This window comes from Pelophylax lessonae (genome assembly GCF_965119305.1).
Source record: "Pelophylax lessonae genome assembly, chromosome: 5".
Classification (NCBI taxonomy): Eukaryota; Metazoa; Chordata; class Amphibia; order Anura; family Ranidae; genus Pelophylax; species Pelophylax lessonae.
Window position 1 is genome coordinate 404328347 of NC_138772.1, and position 17745 is coordinate 404346091.

The following is a 17745-nucleotide window of genomic DNA, read 5'->3' on the forward strand; positions in this document are numbered from 1 at the left end:
GTAACCTCATGCTTTGTACCTCAGTCATAATGTTTTATAAAAGGTTAGATGTCATTTAGGAGGCTGACAGGTGTTATCCCCCTCACAAAGAATTGCATATACACCAAAACCCAGTTTATTCATACATCTTAAAAATGAATCCATAGATAAAACAAAAATTAACAGAAGCTGAGTGTAGATACAAATTCCCAATATCGGCTTTTGTTACAATAAAAGTGCTACTTCTAACAGTATATCTCATTCATGTCAACTCTGAGGGGTCTTAATTGACCATCACTTTTCACGATGGAGACGTACACCTCTGTGGGGCAGAAACACATTTTAAAGCATCATTTTTTATAATTGCATTGACTGTTTCTGTTGCTCTAAGACAGGAAGGGTTTTCATTTGTTATCTAAGCTGTAGGGCTTCCATGTCTACTGTTGACGTTTAGGGAGGAAAGAGGAAAAATCAATGATGTAGTAACTGTGAGGACTTGGCCTGAAAATGTAAGTTGTAAAAGTTTTCCACAGCCGCCACATTAAGTAGGACATTAAAGATACGGCGGACCTGTACATAAAAACACATACACATTCCAAAAACCTTCTTTATTTCAGCGAGAACTTAAACTGTGAATTTATTTGAATGAAACTCCTGTTTTTAATGGCTTTGCTGACTGTCGGGTTTAGGGGTTGAACGAGCATTATACAGACATCAAGACTGCTTTTCATGGCAAGATATCAATTCTGTGAAACATGAAAAAGATGAATAACGGTTTAACATAAAGGATATGTGCATAACCACTTTGATTATATGATGAATTAGAATAACTAGCAGCTAATTAAAGTTTTATGAAAAATGTGTCAACCACACACTACTGTTCAATGTGATTACTGGTTAGACATAGCACGAGGTAATGTTCACTTTATACTGTCTACCAAAAGTAAAGGGTCCATCTGAATGGTAATTTTATTATACAGGATTTATATAGCCCCAACAGTTTGCACAGCGCTTTACAACATGAAGGCAGACAGTACAATTCAATACAGGAGGAATCAGAGGGCCCTGATCGTTAGAGCTTGCAATCTAGGTAAAGATAGTTTAACCTTGGGTAGGCCTTCATCCAAGATACTCAGACAGCAAAATCTCCCTCCCATAATTCACCACCTGGGAGATTCGGGTTATTTCACACACACCCTGTTGTGTTATTTACAGATGAAATATAAATGCATGAAATCCAAAGAGGAAGAGGTTGGGACTTTGGAACCCCTTTTTAAAGGGTGACAACAGCTGCAAAGGCCCCCCAAGAGATATAAAAAATCTGGATGACCGGTCCAACTAAAATTTTAGTTTAGAAACGGACCCTTTAAAAGGCTTATATGCAACTTTTATGTTCATACACCCATCACATCACGTCTGTCCATACTTTTATGTTCATACACACATCACGTCTGTCCATACTTTTGTGAAAGCGTCATTGAAGAGTATCTAAACCCAAAACCAATCATTTAATATATTTCAGCTTAGCAGTCCATAGCTGTGGCAGCAGCATTTGTTTTTACTTTTCAGGCTAAAAACATTTTTAGCAAGTACTGAATTTATTGTTTGATCCTGACATAAATGCAGTGTCCTTGTCACTTCATGTGAGATGAGCAGAAAGCACAAAGAACATCATCTTTATTGTGTAAACCACTAGTCCCATCAATTCGCCATGTAAGGCTGGGTTCACATATATGCCAGTTCAGTTTCAGTGCGGTTTCCATTCAGCGGTTTAGGTGTGAATTTGACACTGAAATTGCACCTGGACCGGACAGAAAAATTCACAGGACCCTTTTTAAATTCACAGCGCAACCGGCCCGCATGAATGTGAACCGGCTCCATTGACAACTGGTCTGATTCACATGTTATCTGATTCGCATATATGTGAACTGAGTCTTAAAGAGATGAACAAATGCAGACATATTTGATTTCCAGCATGGCTCCTTCCATAGATACAGTAGAGAGAAAAGCGTAGCCACTAATAGAACATGTGTTATGTGGAGGATTATTAGGTGAAAAAAAAAAAACACAGAGAAGGAAACCAATGCAATCATTACATGTAAAGGACTAGTAAGCTGCACTGTATTACATTTTCATTTTTGGGTTTAGATGCATTTTAATCACTTGTCTACCAGCACCATTTACAACCGGAGGCTGGTAGAGATGGGTTTTAAACACACTCATGGCTGCTATAGCACCTGGAAGTGTGTTTAAATTTGTGGAGCAGGTGATGGGCTTGAATGTGGAAGTAATTTACTCCCATAGCCCACCAAAGGTATTCACTTCAGCAGAATGCAGGGGAGAAATCAGGGGCCACAGAAAAATGCTGTCACATAGGGGCTACTGGCACCTATATTATATTAACAAAGTTAATTGTAAAATTATATATAATAATAAAGTACCAAAAAAAAAAATAAAAAAAAAATGTAAACCCCTACATACATGGGAACAAAAAAATGCATGCTTACTCTTGGTGTGCTTATGCGCAAAAAACAATACCTGCACTATACATGGTAAATATTGACATGATAGTCATAGTGAAAGCAATAATTCTAGACCACAGTTATCTCAGAAATAATATCACGAAGCAGGTTTTAAGTGATGCCGATGGACAAATTTGGGTACCAAAGTTTGTCACTGTTTCATGGGCATATGCTCAATTTTAAGGCTTGGCATGTTGAGTATCCATTTATTCATGACATCCCATGCTATATATTTTTCAAAAACATTAATATATTGTGTTAACTTTACTGTATTTTTCACAAAAAATAAATACATTTGATAAACTGTGTACTAATATGTGACAAGAAAAAATGCAATGCCACCATTTTATTCTCCAGGGTCTTTGCTTTAAGAAAACCCCCATCTTTGGGAGTTTAACTAACCTTCAGGCCTAAAATGTGCATTCTAAGGGGTGCAAAAACAAAAAAAATACCCTAGTAGACAAGTGGTTAAGCAGCACAATATGACATACAAATAAGCCTTTAAAACAATTATGCTTTTAATGCATATTGAGTAAAATCATCCCATATTCTGTCACTCCATCATATATTTCCATAGTAGGGTGATATATCCTCCTTGTACTACAAACACACTGGTAAGTAAAAGTCCTGTGTAGGTTTGACCGGGTTTGTTTCCCAGAGTTCACCGTTAAAGCTTTGTCAATTTATGTATGGCCAATCCCCAAGAAAAAGCCCCCACAAAAAAGGAATATGGATAAGCTTTCTGCAGAAATCAAATATTTTCCCATAAGCAGAATATATTTGCATACAGTGCTTTACAAATCTTCATATGATCTATGAAAATAGCTTAAAGACAAAAACACGGCTGAAAAGAAATGAGATCCACGCCAACGATTAGTTGAACAAAAAGATGCGGGCCAGTGTTAATAGCATACAATGACTACCAGAGTTCCAGGAAAAACATGTTGCTGGAAATTCTGGGAAGGAATCTGAGAAACTGGCATATTTATATCTGAGCAGTATACACACCCTGAAAATTGCCCAAGGCCCAATGCAACTGAAAGCATCCGAGGACATTTCATTGTGCAATAGGTGCCAGCCTATAAAATAAGGGCAGCCAAAGTTTTTTTGATTTTCTATCAGTTGGCTTTCTCTGCCATTTTATGGTATCGGTAACCATCAATTGTGATAGCTTTAGCTAAAGCTACAGGTGGAAAAATTTCAATCCTGACCATTTTGCCCAGTTCACTTAAAATATTTGTCTTTATGAACTGAATAAAATGCTGCGTAAACACGAGCAGTTGGGAGGCAACTTTAATTTGCTCTCTGGGAGCAAGATGGTTGTGTGCATGTAAATGACCTAATTGTCATCCGCAGCCACAAAACAGACTCCTTTCATACTTGTGTAACTTAGGATCCGACTTGTGAGACCCAAAGTCGCAGGACATATGAAATGCCATGTAGCTCTATAAGAGCCATTCCAAATGACACTAATGAAGTCACTTGGACTTCAGAAAAGGTTACTACACTACTTTGATCCGACTTTAACATGACTTCAATGTCAGAGAGTGTAAGACTGGGTTCACATATACAGTATGTGAACTGGATGCCTTTTTAACCCTATCCAATTCGTATAACATGTGAATCTGACTGGCAGATTCCCACAAGTCCGGTGCAGACGCTGTGCGGTTTTGAAAGGGTCCTGTGCAGTTTTGGGTCAGGTTCTGGTGCAAATTCAGGCACCGGACTGCGGACTGCAAACCCAGCCTAAAAGTCTTATCAAAGTTGGACTCCAAAGTTGCACTGAAAATCAAGCAGCTTTTGAGTTGACTAGTATAAATGGAGCCTAACCAATGGAAGAAAAGTTATTCCTATAGCAATTCTGTTGCTGGAGATTTGTAGCCAACATCAGGAATGCTAGTGAGTTCAACTAAAGGTTGTTCATTTTCCTAACCTCCAAACCGGTTTAGGTCAGTGACCCAAAATATGGAACACCTGGATCAGTAACTCAGAAAGCTTAGAGGTCTAGATGCCCTGGGATCAATTCAGTCAACAGCTACACAACTAGAATTTTTAGGATAGTCTGAAATGGCAGCTCCTGTATTTCTTTCAAACATTTTAGACTCTTTAAACAATTCTTTTGAAGATTTACTTTGTAATACATATACCCCCCCCCCCCACTCAATCCTTAATAAAACAGCTTACCACTGCCAGCAGAAACCCTTGTTTTATTCGCCATACTTCCCACAACAAGTTCAGCATCCTTACCTGGAATCTGGGTATTTTGTTAGTGTTGCCAAACTGCTTGTGTACATGTGGCCACCAACATCAATGTGGACTGGCGCATTAGATTTAGTGAGCTGAGCTGGGGTAGGAATGCCTTGATTGTTCAGAGGAGAAGCAGGTGATCTGGTGATCAGAGGTCTGGACATGTTGGGTCGAGTGTCCTGGGAAAAGAAATTATAGATACATTTAAAGTCCAATTATACATATATAAATCGCATCCAATGAAGTGCCAACACTCCTACAAAACAAAACAAAGAAAGTCAGTTCCAAATGGGCATGCAAGAATCTGAATATTTAGTCCTAAAAGGAGATAATCTTCACTTAGTGAAATCCATAGTCAGCCACTGCTGACCTCCAGCTGAAAGTGGTAGTGGTCAAGTTAGCACTGGCTTTGATACTTAAGGCCCCTTTCACACTGTCCGCCCGTCAGACGACTCCGTTTATCTCAGTGGGGGATCAATCCGCCGATCCCCCGCTGAGCAGGAGGATGACAGCTGTGTCTCCGCGCTGTGTGCGGAGACCCAGCTGTCAGTTCCCCATACATCTCTATTGGGGAATCGGATGGGAAAGAACCGTCGGTCCGTTCCCATCCGATCTGATCCGCTGGACAGATGGAAAATAGGGTTTCCATCCATCCAGATTTGACGGATCGGATGTCAGGGGACATATCTCCGCTGACATCCGATGCCCCATAGGAATGCATGGGGGACCGTACAGATCCACCAAAAAAAACGGACAGGCGGATCTGAACGGTCCGCCTGTGTGAAAGAGCCCTTAAGCTAGCTGTTTTTTTTTTTTTTTTCGTTCAGCCAACAGATTCCTTCATCCACATAAGCGAGGTGGATGGATAAATTCTGTATTCTGACAGTGGGACCTGCAGAACACACTGATGAGCAAAAGTTTTCCAACGTTCCCTTTGACTTCTGTCGAGCAGGGACAGCCACACACTGATCAAAATCCCTGATCCCTGCTGAACCGGTCAAATTTCAATCAGTGAATGGCCAGCTTAAGTCACTGACGCAGAATAAGCAAAAAACATGTGAAGTGAGAAGTCACTTGAATTACTTACCTATATGCTGGGTCAGTAATTCAAGAGAATGGAAGCCATGGGGTCAGCATAAAAGCCAGAGAGCCAACATTCTCAGAATGAGGTTTACAATAGTCTCTATGTTAAAACCTAAGTGCAGACAAAATAAAAAAACACAAAAATCAACACAAAGGACACAACTTACAGTCAATAGGATGTGTCCCTTGTGCTGATGCCTCTACTTTTAATTGAAATCCTCTTACATTGATGCCTCATCCCGCAATCTTCTGATGCAGTGGGGCTTATTACATCTAAGGGGATGTCACAGGTTTTCATCATAAGAACCCAACTATGCCCATCCTTTCCACCTAGCTTTTCCATTCAAAGAAGCTTAACTACAGCTTCTACGAATAAACTGTAAGCCTTCATTCTTAGATCCTGTTTCAATCACAGAAGCTGTAGTATGGCTTCAATGAATAGTGGACCTAGGCAGAAAGGATGGCCATAGCTGGGCTCTCTTGTTGAGAGCCTGTGACAGCCCCATAGCTGTATTAAAGCTGAATTAAAGGTATTACTACTTACCTGTCCAATGTGCCCTCGCCAGCACGGACATCTTTTTCTTCGGGCCTATTGCACATGCTCAGGAGCCAATCATCCCAGCATTTAGAGACTGGTACGACATTGCAACCTGAGATGCGCATGTGCAGCTCAGTTTACAGTGTCGAAGAAGATAGTGAACATGCAGGTCACTTCTGCAAAAAAAAAACCTGGGTGCTTACTGTTTTTTACAGCAAAACTTTAGTTCTGCTTTAACTCTTGCCACAATCCACAGCAGTGGGGGTATAGCTGGAGGAGGATTTAAACTAAAAGAAGAGACTGCACATGTGCTGAGAATTAAGCTTAATTTTCCTTAAAAAATAAACTCCAGACAGATATAAAAAAAGCAAAGTAAAGTAGTTATTTATGTATAATACATGTCATTTATGTATGAAAAAACATTATGTGTAAGTACTTGAATTTGTGTTGCTGTCAGCCTTCAATAATTCCCTGTACAGCCGCACTTGTGAGATGCTGTCCATACACATATAGAATTTTGTCAGAAACTGGTAGTTTTTGGAAAGATCGTTCGACATTTGTGATGTTAGTGGTCCCAACTTTACCGTCGATTTCGACAATAGGCCCAGCTAATGTCGATGGACCTGAAGCGAAAACCTTTAGGCTACATTCACACCCGAGCGTATTTTTACCGCGATTTTTACAGCGATTTACAGGCGTTTTTTGTGCAGGTGTTTTTTGATTGAATAGATACCAATGGAAAACGCCTGTAATCTGCCCAAAAAGAAGCTCATGTACTTTTTTGAGCGTTTTGTAAACAGCGTCAAAACGCTCAGATGTGAACAGGGGCCATTGAAATGAATAGGATTTGTCTTGTTGGGCGTTTTGAGAGCTGATCCTAGAGCAGAAAAACTCCCCAAAAACGCCTAGATGTGAACGGAGCCTTACCATTTTAACTAAAGTATATACCGTGTATGTTATAACTGAAACAAAAAGAGTCTTCTGTCTTGTATTGCGTAAACCAGAATTATATATGTTGCTGTTGTTATTGACCGATCACTTTCAATCGTGGAAATGATTTTATTCTGTCAGTGGACAAATCGCTATCGAGCAACGAATAGTCATTCACACTGCAAACGGCCCGAAATTTAGACTTTTGAAAATAACTCTCAAGGTGACCTTTACCAAAACAAACTAGTTTGAAAGCACTATGGGATACACCATTATCAAATGCTATAAAAAATGTCTGATGTACAGCTCACTGTCATACAACACAGCCCTGTGGGAAAAACATTTATCTAGAGATTAATTTAAGCAAAGAGCAGGAAAAATGGAACAAAATTAAAAGTTTTTTTTCCCAAAAATCGCTGTAGGCATGCAGTCTAATCATACACTAATATGCAAGAGTTGGGAGACAATGAATGTTTAAAAGCAATCATTTAACAGGACAGAACTACGTAACAAACTCCCTTTGAGGGTAAATGTGGGGCCCAGGACATGAAAAAATAACTCAGATTCCAAGCGCCAAACAAAAACCTACCGCTTGGCATAATTCTTATTGGAAGACCCTACTTGCATGACTTCTGCAACATTCCAGCATATAGAAGTATGTGAATATTGTGTTTCCCTGAAAATAAGACCGGGTCTTATATTTATTTTGACAACAAAATACATAGTAGGGCTTATTTTCGGGGTAGGTCTTATCATGTAATATGTATTTGCCAGTTCCTGTGCCCCCTGTCTTCTCTCCCTCTCTACCTTCCTGCCTGTCAGCAATCCCCAGTGTAAACCGCGTTAAAGTGGTTGTAAAATTCTATAACCAACTATAACACAGTATTATATAATTTACAATATGTGTGTTTCTGTAATATTATTGTGCCAAATACCTTAGTTACAGCATGGCTGGGCACTTACGTGATCTGCCGGAGCTCTCTTTCCTGCTCCGAGCACTGCACTGCACAAAATCCCCCGCTGGCAGCCGAGAGAAGAGGAGGAGAGCAGCGGGAGGTCAAGTGAGCGCCGATCGGTGCTCTAACTAATGTATTTGGCACAATAATATTACAGAAACACACATATTGTACAATATATAATACTGTAATAGAGTGGATTATAGATTTTACAATCACTTTAAACTAGGGCTTATTTTCGGGGTAGCGCTTATATTGCAGCCCTCCCTGATAATCACACTAGGTCTTATTTTCAGGGTAGGTTTTTTTTTTTTGGGGAAACACAGTACCAAGGGGGGGGTATGAAATGTATGATAAGAGAAAAACATTCTTATTTCACATTGCCTTTCAATACATCCATGCACCATTTTCCAACTGACATCTATACAATAAAAAAAAGAAGTTTAAAACTTGCGCTCACAAATGTCTGAATACAGGTCATAAAAAATGAAATAAAACAAAAATAAGTGTCCCTTTAAATGCAATCATAAAGTGAAACAAAATAAAAAAAAAAAAAAAAAAACTAATACGAATAATAAAAAAAAAATCAAAAGTCCACCAGTGACTCAAGATGCTTTCAGGCCCCATTCACAACTCAAAGCTCAAAGCTCCAAAACGCTGGAACGATGGTTCACTTCTCCACTACAAGTCAACTGAAGCCAAATGCCTGAAGCTCAGAAAAGTTCTGGAGCTTTTTTTGTAGCTCGAATTGGGCAGGTTTGAGTGTCTTTTGCAAATTTTTATTCCCAACTGAATGTAAACGCTCCATTTGCACGTTTTTGTGCGCATTCACACATTTTGTCATGCGATTTTCTGCTCAAATGCAAAAAAAATTCAATAGTAATAATATATGAATAAATACATTTAAAATAAATACACACATAACAAAAATCATCATAAATAAAATAAATATGTAATAATACATAAATAATTAACTCCTAACCTTAAAAAAACATTATTATCAATATTTTTATTAATATTCTATAAACAAAAAGCCAAACAAAAAATACTATTACAATATTATTATTATTATTATTATTAATAAAGCATTTATTTAGTTTTAGGGGGTTTATTTATTTATAATTTTTTTAAGGTTTAGGGGTTCATTTTTTTAAAAAAGTTTTTCTTTGTTATTACTTAGTATTTAATTATTGAATTTATTTATGATTATTTATATTTTTTGGGGTATTTATTATTATTATTATTAGTAGTATTATTAATACCTAAAAAAAAAAATAAAAAAAAATAATAAATAACCCTAACCCCAATTCCTAATCCTAACCTAACCTTAGCGAAAAAAAATAATAATAAATGAATAATAAGAATTAAAAAATAAAAGCTCAAGGAAAAGCTAAAAAAAGCTGAAATGCCTAGCAACAAATGATGCTACAGATGATAGTTTTCTCTATTGATTAATTAAAAAATGCCAAAGCTCAAAAATGCTGTAAAAAAAAAAAAAAAAACACGCAAGTCGCACATAAAAATGCACCAAGATCGTGCATAAAAACGCCGGAAAGAGGCTACGCTCAGATGTGAATGCAGCCTAAGTGACATTCAAACCCATATAAGTGCTTCCAGTTTTCAGGTGCCTCTCGCCCCATAGACAGCCTCTAAGCAGAGAAAAGATCACAGGGCACTTTGAATAATATGGAGGGTCCCGGCAATCAGCTCTAGTATAACAACAGAGGAGATCTGTCTCTCTAGCCGACACTCAAATCCACAGATAATGGGCAAATGAAACAAAGGAGAAGTTTCATAGTGTAGTACAGCTTAAAACACAAACTTATTTAACCTCTTTGCGCCGGCTGTATACATAAATGAGGCCTCTCAGCCGGTGGACCTTAAAGCATATATGTGTATCTGAATGTAAACAGAGTTGTGCCCTGCGCGCTCCCGACATGGATAGCTACCGACCTCTACTTGCGATCGGAAGTTTTCTGATCATGTGACTGCTGTGACAGCCAATCACGGCCATCACATGATCAGAAACCCCACCCTGTCTCCCAGCATCAGAAATCTCTTAAAGGGCCGGAATGTGCCAGCGATAAGGGGTTAAAAGGTATTACACCCACATGTACAGTACGGACAAACAGTAAAAGGTATACACAGCAATTAACGAGCGTTAATTCACTTCAATGGCCAGCATAAATTATTCTGCCCAATGAAATGAATAAAAGCGTTGTACAAGAGTTTTACAAGCATTAAGCGTTTTTTTCTACCAAAGCAGTGCTGCCAGAAGGAAAAGTGACTAGGAGAGATGGCAAATGTTCTGTGTGCATGATGCCAAAGGGTGGTTTCTGCAGGGCAGAGAGAACTAACTTGAAATCCCAAAGAAGCGCAGCATGCTGCAGGTGGCTTAATGTGTTACTAAACCCAGGACCCTGCATTCACCATATCTGGTCTCCCATAGTACACAGAACATTGGAATGCAATTCTTTTAGGAAATATAAACTGCTAAATACCTTTTCTCATCAGCAGTATATGGCAGTCTTGTGACTTCTATCAGTGTCTAGTGAGCACTGGTTAAAGCTTGTAGGAGGAGTTTTCATTTTCCCACGATTGTCCTATGAGGCTGCATGACCCCTGACCCTTTATGAGGCTGCATGACCCCTGACCCTCTGTCCGGACTGTGCTGATTGGTCCAGTGCAGATCACATGCACCCTCCCAAAGAAAAAAAAAAAAAACTCTCTAACAATACACACCAAACTGAGCATGAGCAGAGATTGGAGACAGTAAAAGAATGGGAGGATCAGAGAAGACTGGATCAAACAGCCTATATACACAATGCGGAAGATTACCTCTTAGGTACCACAGTAAGTATAACAAGCAAGCTTTACTGTTTATACAGACCGGTTTTATGGTTGTGGGTTTAGTAACAATTTAAGTAGTAATACACCTTGAAGAAAGGTTCTTTCAAGGGAGAGTTAGGCCAGACGTCTTTAGAAATGGATAAGGCCGTGGCCTGACTTTTAAGAGGGCTTAAGGCCAAGTTCTGGTCAAGACCTATTTATAGAAAGGCCAGAATATGAGGTACAGACTGATCTCTGGTATTGAAATTGTGTTCACACAAGGCAAAAAAGGATTTCTAGGTACGATAATACTGATGGTTGTAATTTCTTTGGTTTTGTTTGACATGTGTCACCCTTCCATGTGGTGCTTGCTGTTAGGGCCAGTTGTAGGTTGGGGCAGTTGCTGTTTGTTCTGTTGGTTATTTGGTGAGGGGTGCACTGGACACCTTTGCTGCCATTTTTATTTGCTGGGTGTCCAGTGCGCCCCTGTGCCTTTAAAAAGGAGTGGGCTCCCTCCAGGCAAACCTGCCCTCCATCTATCCATTACTATATGTGTGCTCCGAAACCCCTGTTTTTAATGTGCACTGTTAAGACAGGACAATTCAGTTTGTTGCAGGCTGTTTGGTAAGTTGATCTGGGAATTTTTCTTTTTTTTTGTATGACATGCGTTGCCCTTCCATGTACTCCTTGCTACTGGGCAATTGCTGTAGTTGTTCTGTAATAGAACAATCCTAAAATAGGGTCATGTTGGTTGTTCCTTGCCCTAGTCCAGTTAGCTGCAGTCTGACATACTGAAATGGCAGCAAGAGCCGGTTACAGGGCTGGAAAAACAAAGAGAGGCTTAGGAGCATCTCAACTTTTCTCTCTGCAGAATCTATGAAAGAAGGCACTTCTTTAACAGGCATAGTAAAATGTTTGTTTAGGATAGGGATGGTGGGATCAACCACAGAATTAGCCCACTTCTTTGTAAACTTTTTTTCCACTAAATAAGAGTAAAAGTCTGGGTCTGGCTGCACAATTCCAAGGCTTTGCAGACAGATCTTTCCAATACTAGCAAACAAGTTGCGTAAACCTCCCTCTTTAATATGGTGTAAGTCTGGGGAAGAAAAGTCTTCTGCAGCTTCCTCCAATACTGCCCCAATCTCCTCTTCATTTCCATTGGTTTCCTCTAGGACTGGCATAACCGGATTCCACTCAGGTTGAGTAGTAGGAGAGAAGGCATGGCGTTTTTGAGAGCTGGACAATGATGGCTGTATTAAAGCCATAATCTGCTCAAGGACAAGTGATATTGATGCAGAAAATTCTGCTTTTGTTAAATAGGCCACTTGTTGCGTGCCTGAAATAGAGCTAGAATCCAATGCAGAGATCAGGGTTAGATCCTGCTCTGGTGCTAGGGTTGCATTGTGTGCTACGTGGACCTTCGGTAGAACAAAGATTTGCCTGCAATTTTGCATTAGCTCCCTTTCTCCAGGCCTCTGTCATAGCTTCAAGTGAGGGTATCCCCCTGTGGGAATAGGGTTCAAAGTATAAGGAAAGCATGTTCAGAATGGTGTATGCCGTAACCCAGGTGTAGACTGTCCTGTAACAAATCCTCATGACCAAGGCACAGGAAGAAGCACCCGAATACCTTATAAGGAAACACCTGAGACTAAGCTCTGGAGTAGTTGAGTTTCAGGCTGGGTTCAAACTATTGCGATGTTAGACATCGCATGTGATTCGCACCGCACTGCTGTACAGATCACATGTGTGATTGTATGGCTGAATTTGTATCGCATTCGAACCAAAATGGTGTAGGACCCTTTTTTTTGGTCCGCACTGGAATTGGATCACATGGGTGTTTACACCTATGCGATCCGATTTCTGCACCGTTTCACAGTTCGCACTGCGATCTGCAAACTGATCGGGTGATGTCATTAACTTATTTTGATATCTGCATCGGTTTGCATAGGGCAGTGTGAACTGCCTGTGAGAGATATGCGATGTGGGAACCCGCACAGGAATCGCGCTGGTTCCCAAATCACATATGTGTGAACCCAGCCTTAAAGGAGATGTACAGCCAAAGCTCGTTTAGCTCTACATCTCCTATGGATCAAAGGAGTGCAGTCTGTTCTGAACTCCTGTGACCCGTTTTCAGCAGAGTGTGGTCTGAAGTCCGCTCTCTGCTCACGTCACAGAAGTCAGTCCAGGCACCGCGTTATCACGACCACGACACCTGGCTCAGCCTCCCGCTGAGAGGCTAAGCCAGCCACTCCTGCCCCCCAGAGCTCAGCTATCCAATAAGCGAGGAGGGGACAGAGCAGAGAGCTGTCAGAACTCAGCGATTGGCGGTGTTCGGTTGCTCGGTTCTCAGTGCAGTGGCGCCGGGAGACAGATGCAGCATCGGACCATTGCTGCATCCACCTAGGTAAGTATAATTTGGGAAAAACACTGAATCCCATACTTCTCTTTCAATGCCAAGTTTGAAAAGCTTACACTGTGAAGGTGAATACATTCCCAATATAGTCCCATTTTTACAATAACAGTCAAAGATAAAGGGGAATCCGTCTTACCTGTCTACAATGCTGAACTGTATTTAAAGTCCAGGTTTCGCCCGTCGTGGTGGGCCTACCTCTGAAGGGGTCTTCAGGGACTGGGTTCCATAGCAATGGACCATGGCCCTGGACCTGTTCAGCATCCTGCAGCTGACTTCATGCTTTGCACCAAGTGCCAAAGTGAGCCCTGCTCATTAAAGCTCATGATGTGATGCGGCCACAATTTAAGATTGGATGAAAAGAGGGTTAGTTAAACTGTGAAAGGGGTTCTTTACTGTAAGATCACTAAAAATGTGTAGCTCCCTTTCCCAGAAAGAAAAAAAAAAAAAGAAACCTTTTAGAGATTTCCCTCAGTGAGCCCAATATACAAGACTATAGGAATTCCTAAGCATAAAACTCACACATAGGTTGAACTTGTTGCACCTGTGTCTTTTCCAGCCTCATCAACGATAAAATCATCCCAAAATAAGTGAAATCCCGTCTAAGATAGCTGTTACTGAAATAAGTTTCCCCATTAGAAGACTTCCTTTACTCTCTCATTGCATTGACATCTGTAAAATTTTGCACTCACCTAATTTTCTTGAAAAAGGAGGTTAATCTCCCCCAACAATGACACTGACCCCAAAAACCTGACAGAGGTTCTAACCCTTTTCTACTCTTAACCACTTCCCACCCAATGACGTTCCTGTACATTCTTGGGTTTCAATGGTTATACCGGGATGATGCCTGCACCTACAGTCATCATCCCAGTATCAATCTTTTCAGCCAGCGATCCTCTTTAATGCAGGAGTGATCCGAGTGGTTAATTAGCCACTCGAACACTTCTGCAGGTGGTGGAAGAGGGTCCCACCCCCCCTCCCACTGCTGCCTTTCTTGGGCTCTCCGGTCCCATTGCGGTGCCCGGAAGCAATGGCTGCCCTGTACAGAGAGAGGAACTGATGTTGTTCCCCTCTCTCTCTAACCCTGGAAATGAGTAGTTTATCACTTCCGATTCTGCCTCTTTGTTTACCTGGCCACCAGCGGCCAGTAAAGCAGACGATCAGACGACCGTCCCACTGTGCTTACATGCAAAAGTGAATGCACGTTAGTCCCACGGTGATCGCACCACACGTGAGGTATTGTCGTGAACGTCAGAGTGAGAGCAATAATTCAAGCACCAGACCTCCTGTAAAGACGTTTAAAGCATCGCCTATGGAGAATTTTAAGCACCGTAGTTTGCCGCCATTCAACGGGCAGACAAAAATTTAAAGCGTGACATGTTCGGTATCTATTTACTCTGTGTAACATCATCTTTCACATTATACAAAAGAAAAATTTATGGTTTTGTTTAAATTGCATTTAAATAACCGCTGAGCAAATATCGCGTGACATAAATTGCAATACCAACCATTTATTTCTATAGGGTCTATAAAAAATATATATAATGTTTGGGGGTTCTGAGTAATTTTCTAACAAAAAAAAAAAGTTGATTTTTACACATAGGAGCAAAGTTTTAGAATAACCTTGGAAGTAGTAGGTGGCAAAAAAAAAAGGAAAAAAATGAAACCGTGTCACCTGGAGTTCTACTTTCATACAGATTTTAGCCTAAAAAGGTAACAATTTGGCATAAAGAGTGCTGGTAAAATCCAAACACCTTTAATGTGTATTTATCCTTGAAAGTGTAAAGCATAGTTCAGGGGTCAGTATTAAAGCAGCCCATAGAGTCTTTTATTTCATTCACCCAGTGGGTTGAAGGAAAAAAATATAACTCGACTTCTCCATCCACACATTCCAGCTGGATGGGAGAATTCTCCTCACTGAGCCTTTGTATTTGAACAGCGGGGAGACAACTGACAGGGTGGCTGTACAGAAGTCAATCAGTAGAGCAACTTCTGTGCAACCAAAATGCCCATACATGGATCGAAATTTGGGAATTCCATGCTAAACTGGCCGAATTTCTATCCATGCATGGCCTTCTTAAGTAACACACAGATTTCAGAAATCAGGATTAAGTAAACGCACACAGTTCAAGGGTTAGGATTAGGTAACGCAGAGAGTTCAGGGGTTAGGATTAGGTAACACAGAGTTCAGGGGTTAGGATTAGGTAACACAGAGTTCAGGGGTTAGGATTAGGTAACACAGAGTTCAGGGGTTAGGATTAGGTAACACAGAGTTCAGGGGTTAGGATTAGGTAACACAGAGAGTTCAGGGGTTAGGATTAGGTAACACAGAGTTCAGGGGTTAGGATTAGGTAACACAGAGAGTTCAGGGGTTAGGATTAGGTAACACAGAGAGTTCAGGGGTTAGGATTAGGTAACACAGAGTTCAGGGGTTAGGATTAGGTAACACAGAGTTCAGGGGTTAGGATTAGGTAACACAGAGTTCACGGGTTAGGATTAGGTAACGCAGAGTTTAGGGGTTAGGATTAGGTAACGCAGAGTTTAGGGGTTAGGATTAGGTAACGCAGAGTTTAGGGGTTAGGATTAGGTAACGCAGAGTTTAGGGGTTAGGATTAGGTAACGCAGAGTTTAGGGGTTAGGATTAGGTAACGCAGAGTTTAGGGGTTAGGATTAGGTAACGCAGAGTTTAGGGGTTAGGATTAGGTAACACACAAAGTTGAGGAGTTAGGATTAGGTAACACAGAGTTCAGGGGTTAGGATTAGGTAACGCAGAGAGTTCACGGGTTAGGATTAGGTAACGCAGAGTTTAGGGGTTAGGATTAGGTAACGCAGAGTTTAGGGGTTAGGATTAGGTAATGCAGAGTTTAGGGGTTAGGATTAGGTAACACAGAGTTCAGGGGTTAGGATTAGGTAACACAGAGTTCAGGGGTTAGGATTAGGTAACACAGAGTTCAGGGGTTAGGATTAGGTAACACAGAGTTCAGGGGTTAGGATTAGGTAACACAGAGAGTTCAGGGGTTAGGATTAGGTAACACAGAGTTCAGGGGTTAGGATTAGGTAACACAGAGAGTTCACGGGTTAGGATTAGGTAACGCAGAGTTTAGGGGTTAGGATTAGGTAACGCAGAGTTTAGGGGTTAGGATTAGGTAACGCAGAGTTTAGGGGTTAGGATTAGGTAACGCAGAGTTTAGGGGTTAGGATTAGGTAATGCAGAGTTTAGGGGTTAGGATTAGGTAACACACAAAGTTGAGGAGTTAGGATTAGGTAACACAGAGTTCAGGGGTTAGGATTAGGTAACGCAGAGAGTTCACGGGTTAGGATTAGGTAACGCAGAGTTTAGGGGTTAGGATTAGGTAACGCAGAGTTTAGGGGTTAGGATTAGGTAATGCAGAGTTTAGGGGTTAGGATTAGGTAACACACAAAGTTGAGGGGTTAGGATTAGGTAACACAGAGAGTTCAGGGGTTAGGATTAGGTAACGCAGAGAGTTCAGGGGTTAGGATTAGGTAACACAGAGAGTTCACGGGTTAGGATTAGGTAACGCAGAGTTTAGGGGTTAGGATTAGGTAACGCAGAGTTTAGGGGTTAGGATTAGGTAACGCAGAGTTTAGGGGTTAGGATTAGGTAACGCAGAGTTTAGGTGTTAGGATTAGGTAATGCAGAGTTTAGGGGTTAGGATTAGGTAACACACAAAGTTGAGGAGTTAGGATTAGGTAACACAGAGTTCAGGGGTTAGGATTAGGTAACGCAGAGAGTTCACGGGTTAGGATTAGGTAACGCAGAGTTTAGGGGTTAGGATTAGGTAACGCAGAGTTTAGGGGTTAGGATTAGGTAATGCAGAGTTTAGGGGTTAGGATTAGGTAACACACAAAGTTGAGGGGTTAGGATTAGGTAACACAGAGAGTTCAGGGGTTAGGATTAGGTAACACAGAGTTCAGGGGTTAGGATTAGGTAACACAGAGAGTTCACGGGTTAGGATTAGGTAACGCAGAGTTTAGGGGTTAGGATTAGGTAACGCAGAGTTTAGGGGTTAGGATTAGGTAACGCAGAGTTTAGGGGTTAGGATTAGGTAACGCAGAGTTTAGGGGTTAGGATTAGGTAATGCAGAGTTTAGGGGTTAGGATTAGGTAACACACAAAGTTGAGGAGTTAGGATTAGGTAACACAGAGTTCAGGGGTTAGGATTAGGTAACGCAGAGAGTTCACGGGTTAGGATTAGGTAACGCAGAGTTTAGGGGTTAGGATTAGGTAACG

General features: G+C 40.8%; 1 protein-coding gene across 2 annotated transcripts in view; it reads right to left on the reverse strand.

The window, feature by feature from the left end:
• KCTD1 (potassium channel tetramerization domain containing 1) overlaps nt 1–17745 on the reverse strand; it is a 226102-nt gene that overhangs the window by 58672 nt on the left and 149685 nt on the right. For both annotated transcript variants that reach the window (XM_082259559.1, XM_082259558.1), the window contains exon 2: nt 4749–4927. In XM_082259559.1, the coding sequence (XP_082115685.1) occupies nt 4749–4927 (179 nt within the window). The remainder of the gene's footprint in view (nt 1–4748; nt 4928–17745) is intronic.